At 41.1% G+C, this 22,970-nt stretch overlaps 1 protein-coding gene across 2 annotated transcripts in view; it reads left to right on the plus strand.

Annotated features, from left to right (window-relative positions):
- The window catches only part of LOC112102200 (macrophage mannose receptor 1-like), a 56,886-nt gene that overhangs the window by 29,496 nt on the left and 4,420 nt on the right, over positions 1-22,970 (plus strand). The window contains exons 16-27 of one of the 2 annotated variants that reach the window (XM_024193336.2): positions 1,274-1,309; positions 1,433-1,596; positions 2,465-2,532; positions 6,289-6,389; positions 7,525-7,658; positions 10,752-10,866; positions 13,864-14,063; positions 15,472-15,562; positions 15,983-16,215; positions 17,237-17,402; positions 18,536-18,688; positions 20,570-20,686. In XM_024193336.2, coding sequence (XP_024049104.1) covers positions 1,274-1,309; positions 1,433-1,596; positions 2,465-2,532; positions 6,289-6,389; positions 7,525-7,658; positions 10,752-10,866; positions 13,864-14,063; positions 15,472-15,562; positions 15,983-16,215; positions 17,237-17,402; positions 18,536-18,688; positions 20,570-20,686 — 1,578 coding nt within the window. The remainder of the gene's footprint in view (positions 1-1,273; positions 1,310-1,432; positions 1,597-2,464; positions 2,533-6,288; positions 6,390-7,524; positions 7,659-10,751; positions 10,867-13,863; positions 14,064-15,471; positions 15,563-15,982; positions 16,216-17,236; positions 17,403-18,535; positions 18,689-20,569; positions 20,687-22,970) is intronic. The other variant, XM_024193338.2, reaches the window with a different exon arrangement.

The following is a 22,970-nucleotide window of genomic DNA, read 5'->3' on the forward strand; positions in this document are numbered from 1 at the left end:
TTTCTCCTTGTTTTAAGATCCAAGGGGGTTTGGATCTGTATTCACCAGGAGTTGGTGAAAGGAGGGTGGAAGGAAGGAGGGGGGATGGTTAACTTCTCCTTGTTTTAAGATCCAAGGGGGTTTGGATCTGTGTTCACCAGGGAATTGGTGAAAGGTTTCTCAAGGCTTCCCAGGGAGGGAATTCTTGTGATGGTGGCAGCGGACCAAAGCTAAGCTGGTAGATAAGCTTAGAAGTTTTTATGCAGGCCCCTACATTTGAACCCTAAAGTTCAAAGTGGGGATCCAGCCTTGACAGGAGCCTAGGGAGCTGGGCAGTCTGCCAGATGGATGCTTGGACAGCTTAGGGAACCAGAGAGCCACCTGTTTGCCAGACAGGTAAGGCAGCCCAAGGAGCCGGGTAGTTGGGAAACAAGGAAGCCTCAGAGGTCAAGGAGCCAGGTGGCCAGGAGAATCAGGGAGCCCTCATGTTCACCAAGTGAGCCGCCCTGGGAGCTAGTCAGCGGGGAATAGGGCATCCAGGGACCAGCTAGCTGGGGGTTCCAGGCATGCTGGGGAGCCCAGCGAGCAAGCAGCCCAGGATCCAGCAAACCAAGCAGCCAGCCACCCAGGAAAGCTGCCTCCCTACTGAGCAGGCAGCCTGGGAGCCACACAGCCCAGTAGCCTGCTAGCAGAGGGAGCCCAGCAAGCCAGGGAGCTTTGGGAGCCAGCTGGGTTGGCAGGAAATCCAGTAGCTTTGCCTGGTTTCCATCTAAAGTAACTGTCAGTGGAACAGACACATTCCCACTGGAATCAGCATTATTGCTATCACTGCTGGATGGGCACATGACAGAAATGCTCTAAGCTCCCTTGAGTAAGAAATCAAGTGCTTCTCAGAAAAGCAATGGCCAAAAGCCATGGGTATCTTGTTCCATCAGAACTGATCAATCAAAATAAATGGCTGATGATCCATATATTCACACTTCCTCTCATCTTAACAACATTCTGGCACTATGACACTGGAGTAAATTTAATGAAAAACTTATCTAGATTGTGGTGAATTGGTCGCTCTGGATGTTAGATCCATTTTCTGCTGCAGTTGATAGAATTTAAACATAACCATTGAATGTGCCTACCATGATATTTTTCTGATTGAAAAACATTAACATTGTGACGGCGTCTAAAACATCTTAATTAACACTGCATTTCTTTGCATGAAATCACTATATAAAATAAATTTTCCTTGAAGAATATGCATGACATACCTTACACATTCAGATTTTCTCTTGTTCTGCAGGAGTATCATTAAAATCAGAACCAATTAGCAAGTATGGTAAGCTTTTTTTTTAATTAATTTTTTTGGGGGGGGATATTAACTCTTAGTAAAACTGCTATTGTAGAATAAATGTTTTGTGCTATAGATGTAGAATTTATGGATACATTATTTACTTTCCAGAATATCAGACCACTAAAGATGGATGGATTATATATGAAGACAAACAGTATTTTTTCAGCAGAAATGAGGTGCCTATGGAAAAAGCCCAAGAGTTCTGCCAGAAGAATTTTGCAGATCTTGCTGTAATTGAGAGTGAAAGTGAAAGAAAGTTTCTATGGAAAACTGTAAGAAAAAACATTTATTTCAGAAATAAATAATTGAGCATACTGGGAAATAGATACTTTTGATATATGTTTCTGAACCTTTGGAAAACACAAATTGAGACATGTTGTATTGATGGGAGTGGAGCTGTGAATTTTTTTTTTTTTTTATGATGATGAAATTTGCTGCTGTTGAATTTATGAAACTTCCTCCAAAATATACCTAGTTACTTGTGAAATTGTTCACATTTGAGAAAAATGTCAACCAGGTGTGTTTGCTTGTCTATCAAGGGCCCCTTGAACCAGTCTCACCTAGTGGAAGAAGCATAAGGCTGTGGATTCCTGGAGCTCCTGAGTTCTCTGTATGTGACTAGCCTTAGTAGTAATTTAGACGAATATGACACTGGACAAACATAATTTCTGTCTCACAGCACCCCGAATACATGGATAAATATCACTGTCCCTGTTTTAGAGATGTGGAAATTGAGGATCGGAAGTTGTTACACAATTATGCAGTATTTAGGGACCTAATTAAAGGTGGTGCTGACTGTCTGCAGTTCCTAATGACTTCAGACTTCCGTGTGAGTTGTGGGTACTCAAGAACTCTGAAAAGCAGACCACTTTTACTGACATACCTAAATCTAGATTTAGGCTCTGATTCAGGAAAATATTTAAGCATGTGATTAAATCCACCTCTATTTAGAATAGCATTTAAGTACATGCTTACCTTTAAGTTCATGATTAAATCCCATCGATTTCAATTATTGTCTTCTCTTCAGACTGTACAGTACCCACCTAATCAATTGAAAGAGAATGACTGCTTGTTTTGCCTAAGACCTCTTTGTGACATATAAAGGAATTATTTAATTAAAATGGCATCTTCTTATTTTAGGGTATCTTTCCGCATAAGACCAGATCATATTTCATTGGTTTAACAGTGAGTCTTGATAAAAGGTTTAGGTAAGTAAATATGAACATCTAGGCTTTTAACATGTAGCAAAAAAAAATTGTATTTAGGTCATCAAAAGTGAAGGGTCTATAAATGCTACCATTTTCAAGAGTTGATGATAACTCAGTTATAGTTAGTTGTGGACTAATCTTAGCAGAAGAGTGACCATAAGTGGCTGAATAAGTGGAAAGTGCTATGGTAATCAGATCCTTTCTGACTATATCTCCCTTAGGATAGCTATCATCTCTCCAGCTATGCAGAATCCTGTATAACACTGATAGACCCTGGCCGTTGGCAGGCAGGATCAAACCTGGGACCTCTGAAGCTATACTAGACGCGATAAATCGTCCCCCGATGGATAGATCGCTGCCGCCAATCTGGCGGGTAGCGTAGACCAGCCCTTAGTGTATGAGCCTCTACTGCATGAGCTAAAAGCCACAGATCTCTTAGCTAAGGCTGTAGCAGACTCATCAATGTCTAGATGGTCTAGGGAAGGGGTAGGGAACCTTTTTACCATCGGGGGCCATTGACCCACAGAAAAAAATCAGTCACGGGCCACACACAGCCCAGCAGGGTGGGGGGGCACGGAGGCTAGGGGCTTCTCCTAGGCTCTGGGGTGGGGCCATAAATGGGTTCAGGGTGCAGGAGGGGGCTTTGGGCTGGGGCAGGGGCCTGAGGTGAAGGAGGGGGTAAGGACTCCGGCTGGGGGTGCGGGCTCTAGGGTGGGACTTAGGATGAGGCGTTTGAGGTGCAGGAGGGGGCTCCAGGCTGGGGCCAAGTGGTTTGGAGTGCAGGAGTGGGCTCAGGGGAGGGGATTGGGATGCGGGGGGTGGGGAGGAGGTACAGGGTCTGGGAGGGAGTTAGGGTGCAGGAGGGGGTTCAGACTGGGGCAGGGAGTATGGGGCATGGGGTCTGGGAGGGAGTTAGGGTGTGGGAGGAGGTTCTGACCTGGGGCAGGGGTTTCAGGGTGCGGGCTCTGGCCGGGCGGTACTTACCACAGGTGGCTCCCAGGCAGGAGCAGGACTAAGGCAGGCTTCCTGCCTGCCCTGGCTCTGTGCTGTTCCCAGAAGTGGCCGGCCAGTGGGAGCTGTGGAACCGGTGCTGGGGGCGGGGGCAGCACACGGAGCTTCCCTGATCGCCCCTGCTTCTACGGGCTGCAGGGACATGCTGGTTGCTTTCAGGAGCTGTGTGGAGCCGACCGGACTTTTAACCGGGAAAGGAGGGGCGCTGAGGCTCAGGGCGTCCAGCCCGCAGTGCAGAGACTGGCAGCAGGCTGGATTAAATTAAGCAGCAGGCTGTAGGTTCCCTAACCCTGGTCTAGGGGCTACTAGAGTGGAACAGAGCACCACACCAAGCAGGCATGGGTTGCATCTGCTCTCCATGATGCTTCATGTCACTTCTTTGCATCTCACTGTGCTATCAAAGCTGCCATATGTCATCATTATTTTGTCAAAGCTTTTTTCTAGTTCCTGACTTAGAATCATAGAACTGGACGGGACCTCGAGAGGTCATCTAGTCCAGTCCCCTGCATTGAAGGGCAGGACTAAGTATTATCTAGACCATCCCTGACAGGTGTTTGTCCAACCTGCTCTTAAAAATCCCCAAAGATGGAGATTCCACAACCTCCCTAGGCAATTTATTCCTGTGCTTAACCACTCTGACAGTTAGGAAGTTTTTCCTAATGTTCAACCTAAACTGCCCTTGCTGCAATTTAAACCCGTTGCTTCTTGTCCTATCCTCAGAGGTTAAGAAGAACAGTTTTTATCCCTCCTCCTTGTAACAACCTTTTATGTACTTGAAAACTGTTATCATGTCCCCTCTCAGTCTTCTCTTCTCCAGACTAAACAAATCCAATTTTTTCAATCTTCCCTCATAGGTCATGTTTTCTAGACCTTTAATAATTTTTGTTGCTCTTCTCTGGACTTTCTCCAATTTGTCCACATCTTTCCTGAAATGTGGCACCCAGAACTGGACACAATACTCCCATTGAGGCCTAATCAGCGCGGAGTAGAATGGAAGAATGAATTCTCATGTCTTGCTTACAATACTCCTGCTAATACATCCCAGAATGATGTTTTGCAAGTGTTACACTGTTGACTCATATTTAGCTTGTGGTCCACTATGACACCTAAATCCCTTTCCGCAGTACTCCTTCCTAGGCAGTCATTTCCCATTTTGTATGTGTGCAACTGATTGTTCCTTCCTAAGTGGAGTACTTTGCATTTGTCCTTATTGAATTTCATCTTATTTACTTCAGACCATTTCTCCAGTTTGACCAGATCATTTTGAATTTTAATCCTATCCTCCAAAGCATTCGCAACCCCTCCCAGCTTGGTATCATCTGCAAACTTTATAAGTGTACTCTCTCTGCCATTATCTAAATCATTGATGAAGATATTGAACAGAACCAGACCCAGAACCAATACCTGTGGGACCTCACTCGTTATGCCCTTCCAGCATGACTGTGAACCACTGATAACTACTCTCTGGGAACAATTTTCCAACCGGTTATGCACCCACCTTATAGTAGCTTCATCTAGGTTGTATTTCCCTAGTTTGTTTGAGAAAGTCATGTGAGACAGTATCAAAAGCCCTACTAAAATCAAGATATACCACATCTACCACTTCCCTCCTATCCTCAAGGCTTGTTACCCCGTCAAAGAAAGCTATCAGGTTGGTTTGACACAATTTGTTCTTGACAAATCCATGCTGACTATTATTTATCACCTCATCTTCTAGGTTTTTGCAAATTAATTTCTTAATTATTTGCTCCATTATCTTTTCGGGTACAGAAGTTAAGCTGACTGGTCTGTAATTTCCCGGGTTGTCCTTATTTCCCTTTTTATAGATGGGCATTATATTTGCCCTTCAACTGACATTCCATGTCTTTCTGGAATCCGGTGCAACCAGAATCTTTGAAGCCCTGAGGGTTTCATGTGCTTTTCTCCTGCTGTATATATAGAGAGAGACTTTTCCCAATGCCCATCCTTTTCTTTGGCACAATTTTACATAGAAAGGATGATTTTCAGGTGCTTATGACTGATTTATCACTTAGAAAATTATTCAGAATAAGATGTTGGTTTTTCTCATTTCAGTTGACTTATTTTGGGAGTAGTTCACCTCCCACTAAAACAGAGAATGAGTGTTGGAGCACCTTAGGTTGGGGCAGCTTAGGGACTGCAGTAGAAGGGTATAAGCTGAGAGAGTTTCTACAAGTCTCTATGCAGGAACAAAGACTGAAGAGTTGAGATTATTGAGATATTTATCTTCAGAGAGTAACAATTACAGATAAGTTGCTCATCTCATTTTTTGCTTATGTGAAATCAATAGCAATTCACAGCTGGGAGAACAGAAAACATTTATAAAAATATATCATATCTGTTTAAGTAATTGCCATATTTGATATTCATTATTTGTATTAGAACTGCTTGAACACTGTTTCCAAATTTATTTAATGATTTCTATCAATTGATGGAAAATTATTTTTGATTTTTTTACATTATTTCCCAATCTGTAATATTTGTTTTACATTATTCCTTTGTTGAGATAAATTATCAAAGTAAAGAAATAAAAATTCCTGACCTGATGCTCATGGTTTTAGCCATGTAACTCCCATTATTGCTAATGGACTTCATGGACCTAAAACTGTACATAGAAATTATGAATATACCTTTTTGGATTCTTGCCAAATGATTTTTGTAATGTATTGATGTGCCTCTTTCTAAAAGTGATTTGATTAATGATTACTGTTACATCCTTTCTTTTAGCTGGCTGGATGGAACCCCAGTGAATTACGTAGCCTGGGCTCCCAATGAACCCAATTTTGCAAATAATGATGAAAATTGTGTGATCATGATATCAACCGTAGGTAAGTGACAGGACTAGGTTTTTAGATTTTATTTTGTGTGTGTACAGAACTAAGATATCTCTTTCTGGGTTGTTTCTGGCTTGCTGCCACATCATGTAGTCTGTTGGATCTAGTCTTTTAAAGGGCTTGTCACCACTTCTCCAGAGAGAGGCTGGTGCTGGATAAGTGGGATGGGCCTACTGAAAAGCTGCCATACTGCACCTTTCATTCCTAAGCACTTTACAAATTTATATACAAAAAGCACCACTAAATGCAGAAGTCTGTGGGATTGAAGGTAAAAACCATCCAGTATGTGCAGAAGGGAGGAGCATACGTTTACATAATAAGGGAAAAACTCTTATCTTATAAAATGCTCTATAACATTCACACAGAACAAAGAAAGTTTCAGAGCTAAATTTTCCTCTCAGTTACATCAATGTAACCCAGCTGAAGTGAAGGGGCTGCATCAGTGTAAGTGAGATGAGAATCAGGCCCTCCGTTTTTAAGATGCTGTCTGAAATCCCACAGCACTCAATGTAGAATGAAGAGACTAGAAAACCCTGACTTGCCTTGAACCTCTGGCTCCAGAGAGACTTAAATATTTCAAAGCAGTTGGTTAAAATGCTAAACCATCTCCTAAAGGAGATGCTAAAAGTTCCATCTCTAATGTATATTTTTCTCTATTAAAAAAAAAATCTATTTAAATCTGTTTGTGCCACAGAAAATTCTTCTGTCAAACATCAAGCTATTACTTCTCAACCTGTATCCCTGGAAATTCTCCTATTCAGGCTCCATGTGAAAGAAAGCAGAATTAAGAGTATTTGATATAAACAGTTTGTTCTTTTGAGTCACTTCCTTCCCTCCCCCCCCCCCCCCCCCCGCATTTCTTGTTCATTTTTAATGAACTTGGTACCGGCCAAGTAACTAACTGTACGGAACAGCTCCTGTCAATAAATACCTATTTTTTTTTTTTGTGAACAATACATAGATTTGTACATTTTCCAAGTAGCTTAGCTGACAAATGGTTTTTAAGATGTGTATATTCTACTCTTACAGAATATAAATGCTGTTTTTAAACAAAATAGGAAGTGTCAGATTATCATTCAATTTATCAATATTATACATTCATTTACTTACTATAGTTAATTTTTTTCAGGTTTGTGGAATGATGTAAATTGTGGCTATCCAAGTGGTTTTATCTGTGAAAGGCACAACAGTACCATCAACTCAACATTTGCTCCTGCACCTCTAGGAGGCTGTCCAGAAACTTGGCTTTTGTTTAACAATAAGGTACATTACAATTTATTAAAGATATTTGTTATTTGGCAGAGTAGGTGAACAAAGGACATGGTTTTTATGGTTAGAATATTACGTTGGACAGTGATTATCCAAGTCAGCATGCTGTTTGGCAGGCTGGGCCATTTTGGAGATATTATACCGTTTTAAACCTCCAAAGCAATGAGTCTGTAGGTTGAATTACTTAAGACAGAAGTACGCTTTGCAAGTCTTTGCTGATATAACTTACACTTTCTTTTCCCCCCCTGTAATTTATGTCCCATTTTAGGGACTGAAGTTATCAGTGGTCAACCTGACAAGATAATATAAAACAGTCCTCTCAGCCAGGATAAATTAGAAAGAACACTTTGAACAATAAATATTTAATCTTCATAAAGTTTCCCAAATGGTTGGATTCAGAATGAAAGAGTAAAAATGCTAGGGTTTCAGCATTGGTTTATGTATAGCATTGGCTTGAAATTTATCTTTGATGCACCAGATGATTTATACAGATTCCTGGGATGGTGTCCTTAGCCTCTGTTTGCCAGAAGCTGGGAATAGGTGACAGGGGATGGATCACTTGATTATCACCTGTTTTGTTCATTCCCTCTAGGGCACCTGGCATACTGGGCTAGATGGACCTTTGGTCTGACCCAGTATAGCTGTTCTAATGTTCTTATGTTCTGTTTTCTTTCCACTCAAATGCAATCGCTACTTTACAAACCCTGTATTAGTCTTGTATTCTGAAAGTGTTAGGTGACAAGATCTAACTGTGAAATTTCAGACAGTTCAGGAGCATGAATGATCACTAGAAAGAGTCACGAGTGGCAGCATGAGAAACATTTCAGATCAGTGTATGCAGCTGTATGACCATAACCAATAAGAAGTTATATTTCTCTAGCTGTAAATTCTCTAACAATAAGGATATCACATTAGCACTGTGGGAAGAATTTATTAGTAAATAATAAAATTGAAAGTCTGTCTATACTGTATACCAAGAAATGCATGCCCTCCTCCCTCCCCCTCCCCCCCAAAAAAAACATACAGAAAAAGAGCATTATGTCATTGTAATTTGTCATTGTAGAGCATCATGTATACCGAACATTTACCACCCATTTTTCCCTTTTCCCCAATTTCACTTTCACTGATAGTGGTAGAGGTAGGAGAAGGAAATGTGAAAGGGGCAGAAAGATCAAGCTGTGATCAAAGTGTTTGATTTTAAATTACTTACAGTTGCAACAGTAGGAACTGTCTCATCTTTCGGTGTTTTTGGATAGCTTATTACCTGACAGGTAGGGAGCAGATAAAGCTAGGGTCATGTGTATTCCACAGCCACAGAATTTGTTGTGAAATTCACCCCTTGCTCCAAAGTATGAGCTTTCATTTCTACCACAGTGCCAGAGAATGTAATATGGACATTGCATATGACTGCATTCTAAACAGAGACTAGGATAGATACAAGTTTGGTATCCTTCTCTCCCCCGCACACACACCCCCAACAACAAATACACTTTCAAATTATTCAAGAGGGCTATTAAATATTTTCATGTAACTGATGCATTTGGAGACCAACATTCTTTGTAACAAGACTACAGTATTTAGTCTCATCCTGATAATGCTATACAACTAATTTTTTTCTCAAAATCAATAATATAGCTCTGACAATGAATAAAACTACCAATATATCTGTATTACGTGATCCAACCATGCACCTATCATCACTGTAAAAAAACCTGGTTCAAACCAGCATCACTAAATGATAAGAGATTTACTAATCAGTAATCTGAATCCCAGACTAATGATTCTGGCTAGAATCAAAGGCTACCTAGAACTAAAGGCTGCGACTAAACCAACCAGCCTAACATCCTTTAAACTGCGATTGCTGTTAAGTATCCACTAGGATGTGTTGTGCTGAACTTAAACATGGTTATCTAAGTATTGTGGTTGTTGGTCCCACTTCATCTCACCCATCTCCTACCACTGTAACCCTTCAGTTTTCCATTTTGCTTCTCCTGTTCCTCTCCCCATTCTCCTTATTCCTGTTCCCTTTCTATTTTCCTCTCCTTCAGTTTACTTCTCTCTTTACTCATTCCCCTATTTCACATCCGCTCTCTCTTCCAATCCTCTATTTGAACCCCGAGTATCCTCTCACAAAAAGTCTCTACATTTCTGTAACTTAAAAAACACAGCAAGCTCTAACAACACAGCACATGTCTATCATCATCATGATCGCTTTGGGCTAAATTGGGTTCCTGTCTTATGCATGGTACAGTGTGAGCAGCGGGAGTATGTACACGTGTATGTCTTGCATAACCCACATAAAAGCTGCTCCTGAGCTGATTGGCCATACAAGGCGAATATGGGAAGACTAGTCATGTCAGGAGAAGTACATTCTGTAGAGGACTATCGGAAATTACTATCCATCTAGTACAATCAGGGAATGCCTCCAGTACTTTCCTGTTAATTGAGTTTGCCTAGTAAATATCAATTTATGACTACAAAATAAAACCTCCATTGGTACTTTTTACTCAATTTATGACTGCCAAAATAAAAGCACATTGATAATGGAACTTCTAGCATTTAGTATTCATACTGTTTTAGCTTCAGAAGAAATTTAATTTAAATTTTATAAAATACTAGAATAGAACTAAGATGCAACAGAAGAAGGCTCTTAAGAGCTGCAGAAACTGACTGGGGTTGGTTTCAGTTACACTAGAAGTCACCAGATTTAGGCTTTGCATGTGGAAAAATGATCAATATTATGTCTGTTTTATTTTATTGCATTGTTTTTATATAGTAGATGGAAAGCAATCGTTTTCCTGTGAGAAGCACTTTAAAAAAAATCTGCATGTTCTCCCTGTCACTGAGGGATAAGATGAACTTTAACAATAAACCTCTAAGTTGTTTGAATTGATGATGGGTTTCAGCTCAGGTTTAGCAAAATTTAAATTACAGATCCTAAAGCTTTGCTAGCCTTCCCATCCTTGCTTCCTTTCTGTGGGAAGATGAATAGCACATGAGTAATTAGTATTATTCACATATAACAGCTTCCTTTTGGTTTGCAGCATTGAATGAAATGTCCAGTTGATTTTTCTTTTTCTTTTTCAGTGTTTCAAAATATTTGGCTCAAGTGAAAATGAGACATTGACGTGGCATGCGGCACGAATGGCTTGTATAAATTTAGGAGGAAACCTGGCTTCCATACCAAATAAAGAAGTCCAAGGTATAATGTGTGAACTCTTTGGTACTAAATGAAACATCAACCAGTTCCCATAAAACAATTATAAATGAAGGCAAAAAATAAAACTGAAGTTATACATTCTACTCTTTTTGCCTGTTGTATAAATGTAACAAAAAATTGATAAGAAATGGGCCTTGGGATCATAGGAACATAGAAACTGCCATACCAGATTAGACCAGCAGTCCATCTAATCCTGTGTCCTGTTTCTGAGACTGCCCCTGTGATAGAAGCTTCAGAGGAAAGTGCCACAAACCTCATAGTGTACAGTTATGGAATAATCCGCTCCCTCAGGAAATTACTTCCTAATCCCATCAGTTATTGGCTGGTTTTTACCCTGAAGTATAGGAGTTTATATTCATTATTACATACAAAAAACTACATTAGGTGCTCAGAAATTAGGAAATGTCAAAATTAAGGTTGCCTGAAGTCAGACTAGATGATCACAATGGTTCCTTCTGACCTTGGAATCTATCAATCTTAATTTGGCCTCCTTGTGCGCCTGCATTGTGAGACAGCCTTTAATTATGTATACATGTAACCCACACACCTTTTGGGTGGGTGTTCTGTCCCATCTAGTGGCACCAAGACCACTTAAAGAGGGAGAGAAAATGAGTCTGCTCTACAACCTTTAGCTAACAGCCAGTTGGCTTTTAGCCCATGCAGTAGAGGCTCATAGACTAAGCTTCAGAGGTCCCAGGTTTGATCCCATCTGCCGACGACCAGGGTCTTGTCGGCTTTACATACACATACTATTTTTTCCACATGATCCCTGCCTTCAGTGCACAGCCTGAGTCAGCTTCCCCCATTGTCCTCCTGATTTCCATTACCCTGCCTTCTGCCGCATTCTGTTAGTGAAAAAGCTGATTCTCAGTTTTTTACCCCCTGAAATCTGTTCCCCAAAGTTCAATTCACTGGTATTCATGAATATTTAGATAGCTGCCAGGTTGTGTGAAAATATTCACTAACAACAAAAGATTGTTCTTCCAAGTATCCACACCAGAAAGTTTGTGGGTCACTATTCATTATTCACGATTCTGCTGCCTGAAAAGTTTCATGTTGTTCAGTCAGGGAATAAAAGTGACCAATCACACACCAAGAGTAATGAACGCTAGAAGTTAATAGTTCATAAACAGACCACAGTATTGTTGTGAGCTGGGTGAAACCTTGTTATGGGTTGGGTTAAAATCTCGTTCAAACTATCATTTAAGAAAGTTGTAAGAGACAGGTAAGGGGGAACACCTAAAACAAGGCATAATAGTCTGCCCAGAAATGAGTACCATGAGGGTGGGGGTTCTAGTGGGTATTGTGACCAGGGTGGCAGGGTGTGTGTCAGAGAGAGAACACATACACAAATTGAAAACAGACAAGAACAGAAAGAGTGGCAGAGGCAAAAAGCAAGGAAGCCAAGCAGTGTCCTATGAGCCATAGGCACTGAAAAATTGCTGGGTGCTCTGCACCCACCGGCAGCCAAGCTCCCCACCCCAGCTCACCTTGCCTCTGCCTTCACCTCCTCCCCTGAGCACGCTGCGTCCCCGCTTCTCCTCCCAGCGCTTGCCGCTGCGAAACAGCTGTTTCGCGGTGTAAGAAGCTCCGAGAGGGAGGGGGAGGAGCGGGAACATGGCGTGCTCAGGGGAGGAGGCGGGGAAGAGGCGGGGCTTGGGCAGGGATTTGGGGAAGGAGTCCAATTGGGGGAGGGGGGGGCAGAGTTGGGGTGGGGACTTTGGGGAAGGGGTTGGAATGGGGGTGGGGCAGGGGCGGGAAGGGGCAGGGCAGGGGTGAAGTTGGGGCAGGGCTAGGGGCGGGGGGGTTGAGCACCCACCAGTGCCAGGAGAAGTTGGCGCCTATGCTGTGAGCACAGTGTGACCCTGGGAAAAGCTAGAGAGAGAGAGAGTATGGATCTGTTGGCTAAAGAGGCTTGGGCCCGTAAACTAAGAAACTGTTCCTGGTTCCTCCTGTGTTTGGAGAAGCAGGACTTTGTACATTCCTTGTTTTTAAAAAAATGCATCAAAGAGAATACTAGACTCCATCAATTTCTACTTCCAACTGGAACCTCCCAAGGGCCCCAAAATTTGACTAGCTGCTCAGGTCAAAAAGGGGCAGCAGTATGAAAACATTTGGTGAATAGTAACAAATTATGCAGAAATTGGGATAGGTTTGTGAAAGATTCTGTTAACTGTAAAAAAAAAAAAAAAAAGGAGGGGGGGGGTGGTTACATTCATTATGAAAATTATTCAGACTGAATTATTTGACCAGCTCTTCTAATAATGCTGCATTACTCATAAAAGATCATCAGATCTATTTTCAGTGCTGTTGCACAACAACCTCAAAACAAAACTAAAAAGGCATTGTGCATTTTATTCCTTCCACTTTTACATTGGCAATATGAACTGAGAGAAAATTTTGAGGAGGCATATTTCAGCATACTCAAAACCTGCCTTTTCGCATTGGTTTTTAAAATTAAAATGTCTTGTTTCTTATAAGCTAATGTTTGAGTAGCTTATATTCCTTACGATTTCACCACCAAACACTATATGTAAGCCATAAAATGTGACATTTAGGGTAGGTGTACACTAGAAGTGCTGTACTGGCACAGCTGCACCGATGCAGCTGCGCCACTGTAGAGTGTCTGGTGAAGATGCTCTATGCTGATGGGTGAGCCAGCATAATTACTCCCCCTCCGTGAGAGGTGGAAGCTATGTCAGTGGGAGAGCGTCTCCCGCCAACATAACACAGGCATGGACAGCGCTTCAGTCGCCGTAACTTGCGTCGCTCAGAGAGGTGTCTTTTTCACACCCCTGAGTGATGCAAGTTAGATTGACTTAAGTGATAGTGTAGACCTGCCCTTACTTTCAAGCAGGTGGGATTTTGCAGAGAAATGTTTTTACCGTGACCTCAGATGTGGACATGTGTTCATTTTTTTTCTGTCTGGAGAAAATCATGTTGAGGTTCCCTTCATTTAAAATGTTTGCTTCCTTTCAGCCTTCCTCTTCTACCATTTAAGGGAAGTCATGAGTGATCCATGGATTGGATTGAATGATATAAATAGTGACCTATCATTTCTTTGGACGGATGGAAGTGGTGTCTCTTATAGAAACTGGGCCAATGGTGCACCTACGTACAGACGCACATACTCTTATTTTCATTATGGTGGTGGTGGTGATGACGATGACAATGAGGAGGTAAATCAATCATCATTAAACAGCCATGAATGGCTATGCAACCGTAATTGAGCCACCTTGTGAATGTGCATTATGCTGCAGTTTTTAATTACATAATTATGTGCTATTTTTCCCACAGGGCTAGTTTTTGAAGAGGATGACAAAAGGCACATCCTTAGCACAAAGGCTTTTCCCTAGCCAAATTTCAAATCCCTGCTCCAAAGCATTGAGGCATTAGAACTCCTCAAAGTAAAGGCCACCAGATTTTATTTTAACATCTAGCATCAGTCTCAGAAACAGCTAATCTGTTCATGGCTGAAACTGACAACCAATATGGAAAATTTCATCCTGAATGGTTAAATTCTGGCAAAGGCATAAAGCCACTGAAAATAGGGTCTTGTAACAGGAAGCATCAATCAAACTTAATTATTGGCAAGGCTGCATGCTATGTCTGCAATATGATAATAGCTACACAGCCTGGGTGCACAATAAGTGATTTTTTTAAACACTTCAAGTGCAGTTGTACCCATCTAACACACGTACAGACTAATGCTTTTAGTATGTAATTTTACTAAAATAAGTTTCAAACAGTCTCTTCCTCTTTCCTGAAAATCCATTTTAATGATTTTTCTATACAATCAAAAGTTGGACCTAGATAGACATACAGTAGATATTCTAGTCCATCACCCTGATCCTTACAGGAGTCTTTCCTATTACAGCCGATAAGAATTATGCTTTACAAATAACATTTGTTACAAATTTAGCCCCTTTTCAGGTGAGTAAACCATCTGTGAACTCCTCATATTAATGTTTTTATTTGTAAGTACTAACTGTCTACAACTTCTGGCACTAGACAGCCCAGAAGTTGTGAAGAGGAAATGAGACCATAGCCATTCTCTTTCCTTCACAATAGCTAAGAAAGGGGTGGGGGCAGTCTTAGAAAGAAGGTATTTGATTAATGCTGAACGTTCTGATGAGATTTAGTAGTATCTTCAGTCCGACTCCATGCTAGCAAGCTCCCATTGACACCCTTCCATTAGGAGTGGAGAAGAACAGCTGAGGTAACCAAGGATAAATGAACTGCCACCATCTGTCCTCCCAAACATTTATCGCAGTGTCACCTAGTGGTGAGGAGCCAACATTGCTTCTAAAATAATCCAGAGCAACAGCAGTTTCCATATTCCAGGGAACATTGTCTGGGATTATGAACACCCAGGAGGAGTTTGTAAAAGCTTGGTAAAGTTCCAACCAAAAATTGATTTTTAGGAGCTATATTAATACTTACATTACAGTACTGAGACTTCAAATGTTGGAGGACTGAAACATTTGTAATATGCATGTCTACAGAACCTGTGGGAGAAGGAGGAGAACTTGTATCCTGATGATTACTTTTTCTTCTGAATTTATGTTCTCCTTTTTTCCCCCTTAGAAAGACTGTGTCATTATGACAAAGGAAGAAGGGAAATGGAAAGATGAAGACTGTGAAAATGACAAAAGCTATATATGCCAAATGAATTTAAGTGAGTTCTATTTCACCAGCTTTCTAAATTTAAAAAAATCATTGAAAACTCATGATGGCTTTTTAGTTTTGCTTGTGGATTAAATTCTGGGTTTCCACATAGAACATATCACCTATTGGAAGGCATTCTGACCCTCTAAGGCCTCCAAAATTCCTTCTTCTCAAGGATTGAAACAGATTCCATAGCAGATTCCACAGCTGGATCGATCTAACTTTCTAGCGTGGACCACGCCTATATTTTCTGTATTCACAAACTATTCATAATTTTTCATTAATTTTAACTGAAGAATTTTCACTTATTGTTAGTGCTACACCTCTTAATTTGTGCAACAATGTAGATATTAAACATTAGTAGTACAAAGTAAATCCATGCACCTGATTTTTGGTTATGTATGTATTTATTTATTTAAAATTATTACAGACCCTAAATTACTTCATTCCCCAACAACAATTCCAGCCTCTGGCTTTATCCGTTATGGTGACAGTAGCTATGCAGTCATCCATTCCAAAATGAAATGGGAAGAGGCAAGAAAAAATTGCAAGGACAGATCTTCAGAACTTGCTAGTATTTTAGATATCCACAGCCATTCATTCCTATGGTTACAGATGTTAAAGTATGGAGAGCGTGTATGGATTGGTCTTAACAGCAATGTGGTAAGTGTTGGATATTATTGTACTATTACATACAAAAATAAGCTCTCATGTTTTATATATAAATATTGTTTGCTTTCATTGTAATGGTGCTGTAAGAGCTATATTCTCAATTCACCAGAAATATGCATGGACTTCTAGCACTCCTGTTAGAGTTCCTCAAAGACCACATAAAGCACCTGGGATGGATAGGAGGATCCACAGAGAAAGTCCTAATGGGAAATAGTAGATGGAGAGCTATAAAAACTGTGGTGGCACTCGGTGTTAAAATCAGGAACCATGGAGACAGGGCGTTGAGTGCCAAATAATTTTTACCCTCAAAATTACTTAAAATCGTAATCTAAAGAAATGATGATTAGGCAGGCTGGATTGTCCATAATTGCTTCTCTTGATAACTATCTGGTAAGTGATCCCGCATTTACTCACCTAAAGTTCTAACCATGCTTTAGGGGACACCATTACTTCAACAAGCAAAACAATAATGAATAATTTAAGAAGATAACACCAAATGTAAATAGGCAATAAAATAAACTATGCTTAGAATAAGTTATGCTTGGAAGAGCTGCCCAATTAATTTTTAGTTTGTGCTGCCCTCCCCAGCTTTATAAATCTCCAGAAAAATCATCTGTCCATGTAAATGTCCATCTATAAAGTCACAGCTCCAGCCTATTATATTATTTTGTCACATCCTACATTGTGCCTGCTTGTTCCTGTACATTGAAAACTCCTCAAGGAAGAGATTCTGCTATTTGTTCAACTCAGTTCATGTGTTGGACTGTGCAGGGCCCATTTACAGTGCTAAACAAATACTGTTAGCTTTAAAAAAATAATAAAAAAGTATTACTCTCCTCATGACTCATGTGTCAGGCATTTATTCACTATTTGGATATGTCAGGTATTAGAAAATGACATAAATAGTGTGTTTCTGATGAAAAGCTCAAATAACTAATGCCAGTGCAATTAAAACTACATATTGGTACCTTTGTATTGCCATTTATATTATCTTAATTTATACTGTTTTTAGACAGATGGCCATTATAAATGGGTTGATAACTGGATAATCCAATATACTAAATGGGCAACAAGAGAACCAAAAGAGAAAATAGCCTGTGTCTATCTAGACCTTGATGGAACCTGGAAGACAGCATCTTGTAATGAAAGCTACTTCTCCGTCTGTAAACAGTCAGATGGTAAGCAATTGAACGTAACAATTTAAAGAACACAAGACTTACTGTACTGGATCATGCCAGAGGTCTAACTAGTTTAGTATCCGATCTCTAGCAGTGACTGTCCCCAACAACCTGAGAAAAAGGTGCTTCAAGAATTCCACCTACCTGCCTTCAGAGTCTGGGATTCTACTTATGAGGTGGTACATGACTTTGAAGGCTTTGGCACTTTAAAGCCTCAGTTGGTGTAAATGGGAATAGCTCCATTGACTTCAGAGATGTTATTCTGATTTACTCCAGCTGAAAATTTGGCCCTCCATTCCTTTCCAGCCTCGAGATATTTTCCTCGTTGTATGCAATTTTCATGGGTTGCATTGGTGGTTGTGCATAAGTTAGATTGGCACTGGGCACTCATCATGACTATCCATCCAGTAACTATGAAAGCTCTAGGGGGAGGTGTCCCGGCAGCAGTTGGAATGGAACACTTGGGAGAGGTTCATGCCCACCTGTCAGGGGTAATAATTCTAAGAGCTGGTACGCTTCAGGCCAGCGTCACGGCAGGGAGACGAGACTCAGGCGTGGGAAGCCTGTGTGATGACACCTTTAAGAAGAAGTTTTAAGGGCATGTACTTTTCCCTCACAGCACTCTTTGGGCTACACAATATATTCTCTTCCTGATGTGGGTTACAGAATAAATGGCATTGCTTTACAGTAGCTTTTGAGTTAATGCATCAGGCCATAAACTTGCTTTAATCTGCATATGCAACTCACAGTAGTGAGCCCAGCGATGTCAATAGGAGTTGCCCACATGATTAAGAGCTATATTTAGCATATGGCATTCTGATAACCAGTGCTGTGCCCCATATAAGTGTCTAAACTTAATGTGACTAAATAAAGAGTGCAACTGACAATACAGCATATAGTTGCAACACCAATACGTCACCAGTTGAAGGTAGTCTCATATAAAGTGATAATGGAAATTCTAGATGGATATCAATATTTAGCTGTGACGGGGGGAGGCAGTATTTTCCTAGCATCATTCTAAGTTAGTAGTAGCTACTTGTAGCATGGTATATGTGTGCTGAGTAATTTTAAAGACTAATTTTTGGGTTATTCATAAAAAAGTACGGATTTCAAACCACATGATTTCTTCACAGTCGTGGCCCCTCCTGATCCTCCACAGCTGCCTGGAAATTGCCCTGAATCAAAAGAACTCATATCTTGGATTCCTTTCCATGGTCACTGCTACTACATTGAATCATCAGCCATGGAAAGCTGGGCCCAAGCTTCCCTGGAATGTATTCGATTAGGTGAGTGACTTCTCTTGAGAGCAAAGACTTAATTAAGGACACAGTGTTCATTTTACAAAGTTCCTTAACTGCCAAAAACCTATTTATTAAAATGAGTTATTTTAAAAATAGAGCAGACTTCTCCCCACTTCTCCTTTTTGTTTTGTTTTTGCTCTTCACTCAGCTGGGGAGATGAAACTAGGCTGATATGTTTGACTTTCTCATTATAGTCGTTTTCATTGTCTGGATTTCACGCATGTGCAAAATATTATAATATTTGTGATCCCAACATATATTTATATTTAATTTTTAAAATAAAACTACAGAATAAAAAAACACTTATCCTATGCTTTAGGAATCTTTGACAGCTTCTAAACATATGGGGCCAGATTCATCAGTACACTCTGTCTCCTCTCCAGATTATTCAAATCATCTGTTGAATTAGTATACTTTCCAACATGGACTTTAAAGCCAGAAGGGACCAACTAGTCTGACCTCCTGCACATTGCAGGCCACAGAACCTCACCCACCGACTCCTGTAAAATACCCCTAACCTCTGGTTGAGTTACTGAAGTCCTCAAATCATGGTTTAAAGACTTCAAGTTTACAGACAATCCACCAATTACACTAGTTTAAACCTGCAAGTGACCCTTGAACTGTGCAGCAGAGGAAAGTGAAACCCCCCTCAGGGTCTCTGCCAATCTGACCTGGGGGAAAATTCTTTCCCAACCCCAATACAGCCATCAGTTAGACTCTGAGCATGTGGGCAAGACCCAGCACCCAGACACCTGGGAAAGAATTCTCTGTAGTAACTCAGAGCCCTCCCCAGCTAGTGTCCCATCACCGGCCATTGGAGATATTTGCTGCTAGCAGTTGCAGATCTGCTACATGCCATTGTAGGCAGTCTCATCATAACATCCCCTCCATAAACTGATCCTCAACATGAAATCCAGATCTTCAGATTTTAATATTTCCTTACGATCATGCTGAGATGCAAAAGCAAAGCAGGGACAGTAGGGAGAGAGAGTTACACAAGGGGGACAGTCCCCTTTCCCCTTTAATTAGAAACAATATCTCCCCCAGTTGGTTCAGTTTTGGCCTTTCTCTCACAGCTGAGGAGTCTTCCCCTTCATCTGCATATGCTCCCCACCTGGCTGGCTCTCAGTGTCAGGGGCCAGCCAGTAGTGGAGCCAGTATCCTAGTAACCTAGTGAGCGCAGCTGGCCCTGAAGGAAGCTGTCTGACTAAGCCACCCGATTGGCTGCAGGAGTCAGCTAGCTAATACTTAAGTTCAGCAGCAGGCCAGTGGCTGCTCAATGTGCTCCTGACCTGCAGCTATGCTTGCCCCTGCCCCAGGACCCCACTCTGTCCCCCTGACTGTGACTCTAGTTAACCCTTTGGCTTTGGCTTCTGACAGTGACTCGAGTTAACTCTCTAGCTTCAACTTTGGCTTCAGACTCTTGTGTCCAACTCTTGGTTACCCCTTCTAACTACAACTTTGACTCAGGCTTTGGCTTCTGACTCCCAGTTCTGACCTGTGGCTTTGCTCCAAGACTGTGCCCCAGCTGCATTCAGCTCTACCTGTAGGCCAGACTGTTGTTTCAGCCATCAGGCCAGACACCCACAACTTGGTCACGGACGCTCAAGGCTATGGGCTCCAGGAGGAAGGAACATTAGCTGTTGCTGTGTTGAGAAACCTAGTTGTGACTCAGCACATTCAACTGCCATGATTAGCTGCTCTCCCCCAGGAGGCAGAGGAAGGAATGGAGGAGGCAGCCAATCAGAAGGCATTGTGCAAAAGTCTCAAAGATAAAATTAATTGCTATTATAGTTGTGAAGGGGCAGGTCATTATATTAGTTACTCTCCTTGATTATGGTTATTTGTTTTGTTAATGCTTTCCAGATGCTACTTTGGTTTCAGTAGAAGATTTGGCTGAATCCAACTTTCTGACACACAGGATACAGGCTCTTGAAAGCAAAACACAAGGTTTTTGGACAGGAATGTACAGAAATGTGGATGGTAATTTTATTTTACTGTCAATATTTAAATTAATAAATATTTGTCAATAAATGAAATCTGAGGAATAATTTTATCCCTTGATGCACGGTTCTGCTGATGGTTTAAGTAGGACTGTATGTCTTTTAGTCTCTAATGTCAATTGGTTGACCCTAGACATTCTCTACAGTGACCTTGTTTCTCAGAGGCCACCAAAGGTATCAGATCCCTCACACTTCATTTCTGGTGGGTTAAGACCTACTAGATCACAGGTGTCTTCAGGTGAATCTGATTGCGTTGTGAAATCTTTCTGAAATCACACATCATTGCTATACAAGAGGAAAAGAAGAGATTATTTTTGTCTCTGATATAGACTCCATAAAATCTTGGTCAGCAAATTTGTTTTGAGTTGTGCATAGGCTGTTTAACCAAAGAGATCTCTGTCTGGTTGCTGGTTCCAATCCCTCCCATTAAGACACATTTCTAGATAGTCTGGAAAGGAAATTGTTCATAATTGGGCTGATGTATCCACCTTTTTGGTAGAGCTGTATTTTGAGTGCAAGTGCAAGGCCTTCTCTGGTTGAGTTCCAATTAGTGTTGCTCACCAGGATACTGGAGGTGTTGGGAAAACTTCAGACTTCAAGGTGTGTGTTAGACTTCCTGGCTAGTGCAGGCCAGGAGGGAAGCACTGTATCCAATATTGATGGGGATTGTGAGTGTTTCTGTTAAGGAAAGTATGCCACAGATTTGAAGAAAGCCTACATATACTTTTCAGTTATTAAATCCTTGCTTGACTTTGGCAATTTTACCAGTCATTTAGCAGCTTCCAGCCTTCCCTGCTTGAGTAAGGTGACTGAGAAAATGCATGTATGCCTCAGATCTCCTTGATCCTTGTAAATCTAGTAATGGTCCTGGATTTGAACAAAAACCACAGTTGTTACAATGATCAATGTTCTCCGCCTAGTGATGGTCAGTGATCAGGTACTTACACTGCTATTAGTTCTGTCAGTTGCCTTCAATACCATCGATCATAAGGTGTTGACACTTCTGCAGCTGTATGCTGGGGTTCATGGGGCTACCCTTGGAGTCGCTACATTACTTCTTGTCAGAGGGTTGTCTTGAAAATTGCCCATCAGCCCCAATGCCGCTCTCACGTTGGGTGCTACAGGGTTTATTTTTGTCACCATACTTGTTCAATGTGTACATAGGGCCTTTAGGGAGGTTAATGAGGAATCATGGTTTGCAATGTTTTTAGTAGTCTGATGGCACACTAATGTATATTGTGAATGGATGTCTGGACATGGTTAGGAAAGTAAATGACACCATAAGCATTGAAAAACTGATAGTAAAGAAGTAGCTATGAGTCAGTGTATACACTATAATCTGATTTATAATTACATAGCAAATGAAAAATGAGATTCTACAAGGGATGCATTTAAACAGAAAAATATAATTGTTTTACTCTTATATAGTTTTCTTAATATAATAACTCCAGCTGGGAACATACGGTATCAGATGCTCCTTTTTATTTTATCACCATTAGTTTTAATTCCTGCCATTGTCTCGCACCCTTTCATTTATCCTATTTTGACACAGTGTTAACAGCAATACATAGTTAGAAACAGTGTTTCTTTTATGTTACTTATTGCATTATGTATATTTGAACAATTGTATAGAAATAAAATGCATAAAAGTTTTTTTCCATCTCAAATGTTGAAGTATTTCAGTCTCTGGGATTCTTACATCTTCTGTTAATAGATGTTAGTTTGTAGTCAAAGAAACGTAATTAGCTCATAAAACACTGGATTATGGTCTGATCTTTCCTGAAGCACCGTCCATCCAAATCAAATTGTAGTAATGTGGTGGGGTTTACAGATCCCACACTGAACCAGGCTAAGGAATAGAGCAATGCTGGGCTAGGGATGTCCCACCCCTCAACAGGCACAGGGCATGCTCTTGGTGGAGGAATAATTTATAAGGTCCCTTGTAGCCCAGGAAAAGCGGGGAAGGAGCTTCAGGTTGTACCAGGAAGGAAGGCTGAAGCCAAGAGTTGTGACAGGAGTAACTACAGCTTTGTTAAGGCTGCTGTAGCAGCGGGGATCTGGATACCCTATCCCCCTCTTCGGGAGCTGAAAGCCCTAAACGAGACTGCTTTGATTAGAACATTAACAGACCAAGTGGAGTCTTCTAAACCAGCTACCACACCCCAAACAGAGGTGCTCTAATCTGTAGGAAATGACCCAGGGAAAATGTAATGTGGGGCAGATCAATAACTGGTCCGGACACTTTGACAAACCCCCTAGGGGCC

Source organism: Terrapene carolina, unplaced genomic scaffold (genome assembly GCF_002925995.2).
Source record: "Terrapene carolina triunguis isolate 2854851 unplaced genomic scaffold, T_m_triunguis-2.0 Scaffold84, whole genome shotgun sequence".
In the NCBI taxonomy this organism is placed as follows: Eukaryota; Metazoa; Chordata; order Testudines; family Emydidae; genus Terrapene; species Terrapene triunguis.